Source organism: Podarcis gaigeae, assembly GCF_964106915.1.
Source record: "Podarcis gaigeae genome assembly, chromosome: 2".
NCBI classification, from domain to species: domain Eukaryota; kingdom Metazoa; phylum Chordata; class Lepidosauria; order Squamata; family Lacertidae; genus Podarcis; species Podarcis gaigeae.
This window is the reverse complement of record NC_139679.1, coordinates 114,696,710-114,708,997: the sequence shown is the minus strand read 5'-3', so window position 1 is coordinate 114,708,997 and position 12,288 is coordinate 114,696,710. Positions and strand designations below refer to the sequence as shown.

General features: G+C 44.6%; 1 protein-coding gene across 1 annotated transcript; it reads right to left on the bottom strand.

Moving 5' to 3' along the window:
• Nucleotides 1-1,754: 1,754 nt before the first annotated feature.
• Nucleotides 1,755-10,212, bottom strand: LOC310837689 (E3 ubiquitin-protein ligase TRIM11-like). Its single transcript, XM_083724667.1, has 7 exons — nt 9,644-10,212; nt 8,604-8,699; nt 7,587-7,817; nt 6,318-6,340; nt 4,435-4,556; nt 3,444-3,476; nt 1,755-3,219 (listed from the first exon to the last, which is right to left on the bottom strand). The coding sequence occupies exons 1-7, from the start codon at nt 10,073-10,075 to the stop codon at nt 2,711-2,713; spliced, it is 1,446 nt and encodes a 481-aa protein (XP_083580793.1). The 5' UTR covers nt 10,076-10,212; the 3' UTR covers nt 1,755-2,710.
• Nucleotides 10,213-12,288: the final 2,076 nt, after the last annotated feature.

The following is a 12,288-nucleotide window of genomic DNA, read 5'->3' as shown; positions in this document are numbered from 1 at the left end:
CTGATAATGGTGAGGCAATCCGTGTGTTGGCCACAAAGATGGAGAATATAGCACATGTCCCAGTACAAACATGGGAAGGATGGGATATGGGATGGCTCACCAATTGGTTACCTAATGTCGCAGGACTCAAAGGGATACTATTGTCTTGCTTGTTTTTCTTGACAGTAGTAGTAATGGTTTTATGTATGATGCCATGTATCATTTCGTGTTTTAGAAGTACAATTAGCAAGATGATTTCAAATGAAACTTTACCTCATATCATGGCCCTATACAGAGCTTTACCTCAGGAATATGATGAAGGTCAAGCTATCAAGGACACTTGGGATGAAGGTCCTTGAGCTTGAAAGGGGGGAATGAGGCATCTAATCATAAGCCTGCATTTTTTATCAAAGCTTATATATTTCAATCAGGGCCTGTATGTTAAAGATTTTCAAATGTTTCATGCCAGGCAAAAGACCAGCTGCCTAAAAGGCCTTGGCAATGTTTTTTCTCCTAGACAAGGGGCCTCCTGATTTATAGCAGAAAACAATTCTCAAAGTCGTAAAAAAGGAAATTACAGGCTGAGAGCGAGGACACTGATCCTACATGTTACAGAAGATAAAAAAGCAGAGATAAACATAATTAGGAATGAGTAAATAATAAAATGATACCATGTGCCTCCCAGTAAAATGAGCCATATCTTCTTCCTAAGGTTAAAAAGGCCAAGAGCAATGGAGAGGCATCTAGCTGGCAGAAAAAGAGAGCATTTTAAGGAAATCTTTTAAAGCTGTTTCTTTTTTTAAACTGAGAGAGTTAAAGGGCAATAAATCTTGGGAAGAGCTAATGGGAAAGGAGGGGTGAAAGGAGGGGTGTAAACTGAAGAGGCTTCTTTTGAAGCTGTTTTTTTACTGAGTTCCTTTTTTACTTTACAAAGGCCTTATTCCTTTTAAAAGGCTACCTATGATAATGTATTAAATATATTGGCTTAAATGTAATTATGCAAAGGATTTAAGAAATGCTAGATTCTTATTTCATATAGTTGTAAGAGTTTTAACTATCCTGAAATTAAGTCAGCCACCAGCCTAGCCCCCCTGCCAGACAGGAGACGCCATAGAGCACTCCTGATATATAGTTGTCAGGCTTTTTGTTTAGAAACCTTCAAATGAAGGAGATCTTTCAATGTTGATGTGAACTCAAGATCCTTGACATCTGTTGAAGATAAAAATTCAAGATTAACTATCTGTTTTGGAAGGCAATAGGGCAAGGAGGGCAAGAGGTGAGCTGGTAATTAAGATTCCTTGTTGAGACACATGTAAGATATATTACTACTTATTTGTCATTTATAGATGGAAGAATATATAGCTCTTTGTGTTCCATAAAAGGACAGAAGGAAGTGGGTGTATCTTTTGTGATTGGTTCTAGCAAACAGCCAATAGGAATTTCAACCAGGCTGATTGGACAGAGGCAGCCACAGGAGGAGCAAGGGGGCTGGATTAAGGAAATATAAGTGCTGGCCAGAATGGCAGGAGGCCAGGCCAGAGCTTGGTAACCATACCACTGTGCCTCTCATTTATTTGTCTGACAAATAAATTATTATTTTAATTTCTCTATTGCTGCGTTGAATATTTCATTCCAGCTAAGCGTTAACCACAAGCAGGGTGCTACACTGCCAGGGGCACAAAATCACCTAGCTATGGCTCTGCGAGAGGCAAATGCTTTTAATATTTATCAGGTAAGGAAGGAAAGGGATTATTCAGAATAAGGGATTCTGGAGCTTCGAACTCTATGACCAGGGAAGGCCTTGCTGAAGAAAAAGGGAAACTGAGAGCAAGATTGAGGCTGAGGGAAGTTTCAAGTGGTACCCATTCAAAATTCAAATTTTATTCAGAATAGTTGATGGTATTGTCTATAGGAAGCTGTGTCACTGTCTTTCAGGAGTTTGAAGAACTAAATCAGAACAAGAGCGAGAGTAGGGGTTTTTTTTTATTCTAATTACTAGGTCACTTCCTTTCACCTCTGTTCCCACTGCACCTATTGAAGGAGCTAATTCCCAAGAGAGAGCATGAGAGACGAAAGGCAGGTTTCAGCTGCTAGAATAGTGATTGCTGCTAGGTGGAAGTCACAAACTATACCCACAAAAGAGGAATGGATTTGTAAACTAAACGAATATTTAATTTTGGCAAAATTAACTGCTATAATAAGAAATAAGTTGAATCAAAATTTTAAAAGGAGTGGAAATGTTTTGATGAATATATGGCAAAATATTGTTCAAAAAAATATGCTAATATGCCTAGATTAAAATGTGAAGTACTGGATGGAAGAAAAATTAGTAAGGAAAGATAATAAGAATATAGAGATGACTTGAGAAGACTGTAGAATGCAAAGATTATTGTAAATTGTATAATGTGGAGGAAATCGAGTGAGGGGGCAGAGGGAAGTGGGAGGAGGGAGAAAAGAATATGATGGATTGAGGAAATAGAAACGTAAATGTATAGGGGGATGGGGATGAAATAGTGTTGGCTTTGGTACATTTGTATTGTAATGTAATATGTGAAAGGCAGGTTTCAGGACTGGCAGGAGAGTCAAGCAATTGGTGCGGTTTACAAAAGTGGCCTCAGAAAAGAATTACACCATGACGGAGACTCGGCTTAGCCAATCGCTGTTCTTCCAATACGGCTTCACCTTTAGTGCCTCTGAGAAAAGTCTGGAGAAGACTTGTCTGTCTCTACACTCAAGAGATTGTCAGGTGGCCTTTGGCGAACACGTAAAAAAAGGGTTGGAGGGTCTCTCCTGATAAGGAGGCTGCTGGGAATGTGTAGAGGAGGACTGCTGTATCTGCATCGTAAAAGGACACCCGTCTCCCTTCAAAGTTCAGGGTCACTCGGATCCTCTTGGGCTCCTCACTTGGAAGAGGGAACTCATGGGGGGAGGATAACTTGTACCCACCGCCCCACTTCCCCAAACCCCAGATCCCTTCGCTAGTATCAAAACAGAACTTGCCCTTCCTCTTCACAGACTTTCTGGCCACCCCCACCCCCCACTCCTCCTCACCTCCCACAATGACCTCCCAGAAATGTCTGCCTGCTGTGAAACCCTCACATCCCAGCACATAGCCATATGTGTCAAATCTCTCAGGGTTGTTTGGCAGGTATTTAAACACTTTCCCCCTTCGCACACTCTTTCGATCCTCAGACAGGGAGAGCCAGGGATTTGCTGTGTCCGGATTCAATGTGACGTTTTCTGTGGGGGCAGAGGAGGAAAGAGAAGAGAAATGACGTCAGCTGGGAGACTGACACTTCTTTAGACACATGAGAGAAATATGAAAAGGGTTTTCATGCACTGCGTTCAGAACTGGGGTGCTCCTTAGGTTCTAAATAATGATTCTTTAAACATCTGCCGTTCTTTCAAAACACTTCACACATCTCTCTCCTGAAACTGTGCCTCCTTTAGATCCTGAAATTTACCTTGATGCAGCTGAAGTCCAGAGTCCAGAGTGTCTGGAGAAGAAAAGGGAAGAGAGATTTAGCATCACACCACCATCCAGAGAACAAATCTGGTAACAACAATATGAGCTCCTGAGATTGTAGATGTGGTGTCATCCCATACCACCAGCTACACCAGTTGGAGCTTATGAGAGTTGCAGCTGAAAATGTCTGAAAGCCACCACAATGGCCATCCCTGCATAAGCCAGGGCAAGGGCAATGTGCAAGTTCTAGGCCTGCTCAGACCTAAGAAGAAGAGCAGGACCTCCAAAAGACCTCCCCGTCAGTATCAACCTTGAGATGTAAGATCTCTTCCAGGACTGGAGATCTCATTCCCAGTGCCCTCTGATCCCAGATGGCTTTTTGACAGCCCCCCGCCTCCTTCACATCAATCTCAAGACCAGAGGAACAGAGGAGATGCCCAAAAGGCTGTAGGTGAGGCTACTTGGGAAATGGGTGAGGAGTGTGAAAGCACCTAAGGCCTGGCGGAGAGATGTGAAGCAGTAAAATACAACTTTCTACAGAAAACGTACGCGAGGGTTACTTTCCTGGGGATTGTGCATAAAGTTGTGTAATGTCAGAATGACCCCTGGAATTGCCCCTGCCATCTGAGATCTCTGGCAGCCCTGCGAAACCTCGCCGGAGCATCTCAAAGCCCAGTAAGCAAGGAGGATGGCTTAAAAGCAAATTCCATGTAGGGATTAAAAGCGCTTTTTCTCATGAGAGCCTCCAGAGCCCAGCCAATGAGGGCTTCCTGCTTGCTTTCTGTTTATTTATCTGCAATCCACATAAAAGTTTTGATTGTGTAAGTAAAACCAGCATGTTGTGAGTCATCTGTATATTAAAGTGTGACATTGAAATAAAACAAAAACATAAACCTTTCCTGGCATTACTAATATTACGTATGACTTGGAGCCTTTCATAAACACTTTTAAACATCCAGTATAAAATCCCTGTTGCCTTTCCTCATTACCTTTGAACTGCTTCATGACTCCCTCCAGGAAGAGATTCATATCACAGAAGTCCCAGATCTTCCACTTCAGAGCAGAAGGAAAAGCCACAGGAGGATCCTCTAAGTTCTCCTTCTCCTGAGACCTGGGAGGAGAAGAACAAAGTCAAGCCTCCATTCTTCCAACGCAAGGAGCTTTCTGACAAGGCAGGGGTCTCATCCTGATGATAAAGGCACCATGGATATATCATGAAGACTTGGGAGCAGGGTTCTTCCTATGGCAAAAAGGATCATCTAGCTGATCTAGAAAGCATCTAAGAAGTTGAAGGAAAACCGAAATACACCTGCTTTTGAATTTTGAATGAAATATATGAATAGGAGATTGAAGATAAAGAAGCTGATATATACCCATTATTTTTTTTTTAAGAAAAGTGAACCATACTGGGCCTTATGCAGAGATTTTAGGACTACACCAGTTTTAGTGAAGCATTTCAAGTGATTAATGAGGAAAACAAAATAGATCTGGTATGTGCATTTCTGAAATATAAGGAAGTTCAGAATGCTTTAGAATGGCTTTTGCAATTAACAGTATAAATGTATTTTAGCACAGTGGTTATATTTTAAAAATGGAGAAAATATTAGAAATTAAAGCAGTATTTTCTAAACATGCAAGATTTTCAAAATTCTTGAATTTTTGAACATGTTGCAGGTGTTTGGGGGACAAGGCTCTCAGCAGCTACTCTTCACGATGGCTGAGTCAAAGGCAATGGTGCCTCTGAACTCCAGTTGCTGAAACCACCGGAGCAGAGTGTCCTCTGGGGCTCAGATCCTGCCCACTGGTTTCCCACTGGCATCTGGTTAGTCACTGTGAAAACAGGATGCTGGACTAGATGGACCACTGGCCGGATCCAGCAGGGCCCTTTCTCACCTTCTTATGGCTGAGGAAGAAACTGCAGGAGCCTGACTGAATATTTAAGGGTAAGTTATAGTGAAGATATTTACAAGCACCTTTGTGATGTCCCCCTTTTTTGTATCAGTTGCAGAGTAAATGAATCCATCACAGAGATGGACCTTCAGAAATATGCAATGGGAATGGCTTCCTGTCTGTGATTGTAGCAACAAACTACCACAAAAATGTGTCTTTACTTTTGTCTGTGATTTTGTGAAATGGACGGTGGAGTCCTAAGCAATCTCCGGAAGGAGGAACTGGAGAGTGAGTTTCTCACTTGTTACAACAGGAACTTTCCCAATACAGTGGTACCTCAGGTTAAGAACTTAATTTGTTCTGGAGGTCCATCCTTAACCTGAAACTGTTCTTAACCTGAAGCACCACTTTAGCTAATGGGGCCTCCTGCTGCAGCTGCGCCACCAGAGCCCAATTTCTGTTCTCATCCTGAAGCAAAGTTCTTAACCTGAGGTACTATTTCTGTTTTGTTGTTTTTTAAAAAAATAATTTTTATTAATTTTCATCATAAGAATACATATCACATCACATTTCAGCTTTAACAAATTTTTCACTTTTGGACTTCCTTCAGCCTCTCTGATAATCATCCAAATTAAAATTTTTAATTACACATTTCTTAAATTCACTATTGCCTTTTAGTATACCCTTTGATACCTGTTTGTTTGTTTTTTTTTTAATATTTCTTCAACTTTTACAGAGCTTCTTTAAATGCCACCAACGTTATTTCTCTATCACTTATACCTTCCCAATACTCCACCAACTTTCCCCAGTCCTCGATAAATTTTGGTCTCGTAGATATCTGATCTTTCCTGTCAATTTGTCAAGTTGAGGTACTATTTCTGAGTTAGCGGAGTCTGTAACCTGAAGCGTATGTAACCTGAAGTGCATGTAACCCGAGGTACCACTGTACATTATCTTAAAGCAGTAGCTGTCCATCACTTACCTCTGCAAGAAGCTTCTGATATCCTGGAAAGAAGGAAAGAAAAAGATATCAGTGGAGCCATTTCTGCAGAGAGACCTGCGGTCAGTTATAAATACTAAGCAGCTGAAGCAGAGAGAGGTTAGCCGAGGACAAAACAAAAGGCCCCCAATAAAATACACAGTGCCATATAATTTTGGAATAACTATCAGATGGCAAAAGTCAGCCATTCCAGTGATGACGAAGAAAAGGGCCCTTTCTTCTCTTTTGACCAAGTCCCCCAAACACCTGAGAGATTCAATCCCACCTCCCTGATTTGCCATTTTGCCCTGCAGCACATGCTGGTTCCGTGTTCACCTGCAACTAATCGGTTCACTGTTATGTACATCCCACACTCAGTCATATCCTGTTACAGATAGGTAGCGGTGTTGGTCTGCCATAGTCAAAACAAAAAATTCCTTCCAGTAGCACCTTAAAGACCAACTAAGTTAGTTCTAGGTATGATAAGTTAGTTCAGATACGAAGAGGTGTGCATGCACACGAAAGCTCATACCTAGAACTAACTTAGTTGGTCTTTAAGGTGCTACTGGAAGGATTTTTTTGTTCAGTCATATCCTGTGAACCACCCTGAGACTTGTGGGTATTGGGTGGTACACAAACTTATTTTAATAATGATGATAATGATGATGATGATAATAATAATAATAATAATAATAATAATAGGTCACCCCCTCTCTGGCTGGACCCAAGACAGCATCTGAACGAAAAAATGTTGCAGTGCCAATTTGGAATGCCTGTGTTGGAGGCAGTATCGGTTGTTTTCAACTAGCTTTTACTCAGACACACTGAAATTAATGAACCTAAGATAGTCTACTCTGAGTAAAGGTTAATTGAATACAGAGTTCTATTGGCTTGTGGGTTTCCCTGAGACCTCTGGTTGGCCAATGCAAGAACAGGAAGCAGGACGGAAAGGGCCTGTGGTTTGATCTAGTGACAACTTGAAGAAGATATTGGGGGGTGGGCAGGTAAGCCCCACTCCACATAATCAATCACAAGATGCAGCACACAAACCCCACTTCAATAGAAATGCCCATTATTGGTGGCGGGGGGGGGGGCTGGCCCCCTCAAATATTTCATTGGGCAGTCTAAGGGACCTTGGCCCCTCGGAGTTAGCTGCTATGTCATGTACTGCTTGTTCCTCTGACAACAGTATTTTTATGTGGGGAAGGACTAAGAAATGCCTGTAGTCTGAAGCAGCACACTCCACCCTTTCGCATCAGGATGAGGCCTCACCTGCAGGAGTTCACTGGCTGGTTCCTGAAGCTTCTCCTCCATCTCCCGGATGAGGCTGTCAAGAGAGGAGACTTCCCTGGAGAGTCTGGCCAGCTGCTCCTCCCTTTTCTTTGCAATCTCCTTCTCTACTTCTGCCATCTGGGCCAGAATACTTTTCTCTTGTTCTTCCAGAAACTGGCGCAGTCGCCTGAACTCAGCCACCATCTTTTCCCTCTCTGCACCTGTTTGTTTCTGCAGCAAAGAGGTTGAAAGAAGAGAAGAGTGGGCCAATATCAGGCATCTATTCCGCTGTTAAAGGATGAAGAGGCCAGTTAACCAGATTTCCTTAGAAGGCCACTTCTGACATATTCAGCAGAGAAAGAGCTTCGTAAAAACTTACAAGCCCACCCCCTCCTTTAAATGGTCTTTCAGGCTCTGTGGGAGATAGGGCGTTCAAAAATAAACCTCTTTCTGTATTTCATATTTATTTTCCCAGATTTTGATTTTGTTTGCTTCTGCACCAGCAAAAAGAGAAAGAGAAGGAGAAAACCAGGCCAATATTAGGCGTAATGCTGCAGGATGAAGAGACCAGTTATTAGAATTCACTTGGAAGGGCATGTCTACCATTTTAGAGAGATCACTCCAGCAGGAAAAGAGTTTCGTAAAAAATTACAAGCCCACCCCCACCTTCAAATGGTCTTCCATGCCCTGTGTGTGATCAGACTGTTCAAAAATACTGTAAACCTCTTTCTGTATTCCATCTTCATTTTTTCCCAGATATTATACTACAGTATTAACTCCGGGTTGCGGATGAGATCCATTCTGGAGCTCCAGTCGGATTTTGAAGTTTCAGCAACGGGAGGTGCCTGTTCTGCGCATGTGCGTGATAGACCGCTTCTGCGCATGCGCGCAGCGAAACCCAGAAAAATACTTCTGGGTTTGCCATGTTCGCATCCTGAAGTTTACATAACCAGAGGGCTGTGTAACGCGAGGTACTACTGCATAACATTTTTCACCTTAAATAAAAATAATGCTTACAAGCAGGTCTTGGCTTTCCTTTTCTGTGCCCGCTTTAAATTCCAGAATTTTCTCTCTCTCCTTCTTCACATTGTCTAGGCAGCTGCTTATCTGTCCCTGAAAAGAAAAGAAAATCAAACTTTGGTTGTTGTTTTCTTTGTTGGAGTTTTAGTATTCATAATAACAGGAAAATTGAGTCATCTGCTTGCTCCCTGCCCCAAAAACTGTGGTCTTTGCCTTCTTCATCCTGGGAGCCTGTGGTGCAATGGGTCAGTGTGTCTGGCTGTTAACCAGAAGGTTGGTGGTTTGAGCCCAACCAGGATGGCTGTGGGCAGAATTCCTGCATTGCAGGGGGTTGGACTAGATGGCCCTCAGGGTCCCTTCCAACTCCACCATTCTGTGATTCTTTCCCTGCCACCTCCATTGCTCCTCCCTCCAGCCCTTTCCTAAGGGAGCTGATTCCAGAGGATTAACTGGGGGTGAATTACTCCTGCAGGGGGACATTAAGGTAAAGGTAAAGGTACCCCTGCCCGTACGGGCCAGTCTTGCCAGACTCTGGGGTTCTGCGCCCATCTCACTCAAGAGGCCAGGGGCCAGCGCTGTCCGGAGACACTTCCGGGTCACGTGGCCAGCGTGACATCGCTGCTCTGGCGAGCCAGAGCCGCACACGGAAACGCCGTTTACCTTCCCGCTGGAAAGCGGTCCCTATTTATCTACTTGTACCCGGAGGTGCTTTCGAACTGCTAGGTTGGCAGGCACTGGGACCGAGCAGCGGGAGCGCACCCCGCCGCAGGGATTCGAACCGCCGACCTTTCGATCGGCAAGTCCTAGGCGCTGAGGCTTTAACCCACAGCGCCACCTGCGTCCCAGGGGGACATTAGGGGCACTGTAATCCCCAGAAAGGAAAAAAGAAATTGAACAGAGTTTCAGAAGTTTACTGACAAGAGACTCTTTGTCTGCTGGAGAGGGAGAATATATTAAAACATTGTCCTGCAAAACCCCCTTATCTGTAGCTATTTCGCCCTCATCAAACCCAAGGGAAACCCAGAGAGATTTATTACCTTGTACTCCTCGAAAGCCTCTTCCAGAAGAATCGCCTCGTGGCTTTTGTGCTCCTTGGATGCAATACACACCACACAGATTCGGCTTTCGTCCTCCTTGCAGAAGAGCTTCAGGGGCTCCTGGTGCTTCTCGCAGACCCTCCCCTTTCCTTCGGGCTCCTTTTCCCCCTGAAGACGGGGTTTCCCGACTGTAAGTTTTTCCAAAACATTTTTCAGCGGCCGATTGGGGATGAGGGTCCTGTGCAGAATGATTTCTCTGCAATGAGGGCAGGAAGCCTCTCCCTCGGATTCCCCCCAGCACTGGATCAGGCAGGATCGGCAGAAGTTGTGCCCGCACTCCGGGATGATCACCGGATCCCTGAAATACTCCAGGCAGATGGGGCAAGTGGCTTCCTCGCAGAGATCCCGGACGGGACCCTCAAAAGCAGCCATGCTTTTTTCGCCAGGAAGAGCTGGTTTCGTTTTCTCTCTTTTGCGTCTGCAAATGGGCGTGTTTCCTTTCCAGGAAATTCAGGTGCTGTAGCTCGAGATCACTGCTGCCCGAAGAGTTGGGTTAAATGGGAGACAGAGTCTTCCCGCCATGGGAATTTATATTTTTTAAAAGGAAGGGTATAATTCCTGGCTGCCGATTTAAGGAGCCGTTTTCCAAGGAGAGGTGGAGGAAGCGAGTTTTTTTTTATGAGCTTCATGTCAGCCTCACTCATTCGAAAGCCAGTGAATGAATTTGAATCTGAAGCCCCTCCCACCCTTGCTAGCAATCCAGGCGTAAAAAGCAGGAAAGTCCAGCATGAACAGAATTTACACTGATCTCTAAATAGACAGGAGGGAAGTGGCGGTGGTGGGTGGGGTGGAATCCGGGACTCCTGAGTTCTCTGGAGGCCAAGAGGGAAGCTGGACATCTCTTCCAACATTTATTGCGCGCGGGCACCCGGCTCCCTTTGCTTTTCGAATGAATGGCGCTTTCGCAGGGGAGGTTTGGGCGTGAGAGAATTCAGGGCCGACGGCTTACGTGGCTGGAGATAATGTCAACACGAGTGAAGGGTGCGACGTGGCACAAAGTCCCGGCCCCACGCCCTGGCCGATCCTGCCTCCAGGTCAAGTCACTAGTCCTCGGTGAGGATCCCAAGCGGCGTCGAGGCACCGCCGCCCCCTAGCGCCCGGGTATGGAAACGCGGAGTGTGCACCCTCTCCCCGCTGCATGGAGAGGTTTCAGCTCAGAAGTTGTTGCTTTCGGAGCCCCTTTCCCGCTGTAAGACACAAAAGTTCAGACTCCAAGGAGCATCGCAGCCGGAGCCCAACCCTCCCCTGTGATGCACATTCCCACGGGACCATTGGACACCCATTCACAGCCCCTGAGAACATAGGATGGAGGCTAGGGGGTTTCGGAAGAGATTAAGAAAACAATCTGCCTTCACTTCCTCTTCCCATTTGAGGAGTGGGACTCTGTCAGAAATGTTTCTGCTATGCGCCCCCCTCCTTGGCCCTGTTCCCGGTTCTTCAGTTGTCTGGCTGCCATGGCAGATAAGGCTGAGTCTCACTCGCCCAAAGGACTTGGAATGCATGCAGAAGTTGCGGACACAAACATCAGAAAACAGTTTAATAAATCTCCCGTCACCCCTCTCCAAGGAGCCCCTGCAGTTCAATAAAAGCCTCCAGAATTCTCTCTTCAATCCCATTTTCATTAATATTCATTCTGGCAAAAGCGGGTAGTATTTCAAGTCCTGCTCAGAACAGACTCATTGAAGTCAATAAGCACGACTAACATTGGCTTATTCATTTAAATGGGCTTACTCTGAGTAGGACATACTTGAAACCAACCCAGAGGGTGTATAGGATTGCTAGCCATCCTAGCCCAGACGTTTCTCCCATGCATTTCACCAGAATTCTCTCTTCTCCACCTTACAAGTTTTGTTCCAGGAAAACTGCTCAATGGGGGAACTTGGTTCTCAAAAGCCCCTTTTTCTCACAACTCAGCTGATGACGCGGGCACCCTCCTAAATTCCCTGGAGGAAGTGTCATGGGAAATGAATATTATACTGTTGAGTCTGAAACAACACAGGAGCAACAAGAAGTACAATCTTTAATAGAATCAAACACATTAGCGCATGAAACATATCCCCAAATTCTTACAGGACCATTACACAAAAGGATAAGAAGAGGGGATCTCTAAAAATACAGGTAAGTATCTGACTGTTCGCTACAAAGCACCTTGGAGAAAATAATTGTATACAGTGGTACCTCGGATTATAGACGCTTCAGGTTACAGACGCTTCAGGTTACAGACTCTGCTAACCCAAAAATATTACCTCGGGTTAAGAACTTAGCTTCAGGATGAGAACAGAAATCGTGCAATGGCAGTGGGAGGCCCCATTAGCTAAAGTGGTACCTCAGGTTAAGAATGGACCTCCAGAACAAATTTAAGTTCTTAATCTGAGGTACCACTGTACATGGGAATTCCCCCCCCCATGCGAAATCCTCTAGATTGTCATTGTTCTTTCCTCAGAACTTCTGACAGAGGCTCTTCACTGTCAGAGGAGATTTTGTTGCATTGAGGCCTGAAACCTATGTGGGGGTTATATTCCTGGAGTCAGCATGCAAAGGCAATATTGCACAAGTCAGGAAGACCCTGAAAAATGCCCCCCACA

What these genes read in the sequence shown, in the direction of transcription:
- LOC310837689 (XM_083724667.1), bottom strand. Translation starts at nt 10,075, where the DNA reads ATGGCTGCTTTTGAGGGTCCCGTCCGGGATCTCTGCGAGGAAGCCACT. An exon ending in CAGCCAGTGAACTCCTGCAG is followed by an intron (nt 6,341 to 7,586) that starts GTGAGGCCTCAT and finishes CCTTCTTTCCAG; the next exon opens with GATATCAGAAGCTTCTTGCA. An exon ending in AGTCATGAAGCAGTTCAAAG is followed by an intron (nt 3,477 to 4,434) that starts GTAATGAGGAAA and finishes TTTCTTCTCCAG; the next exon opens with ACACTCTGGACTCTGGACTT.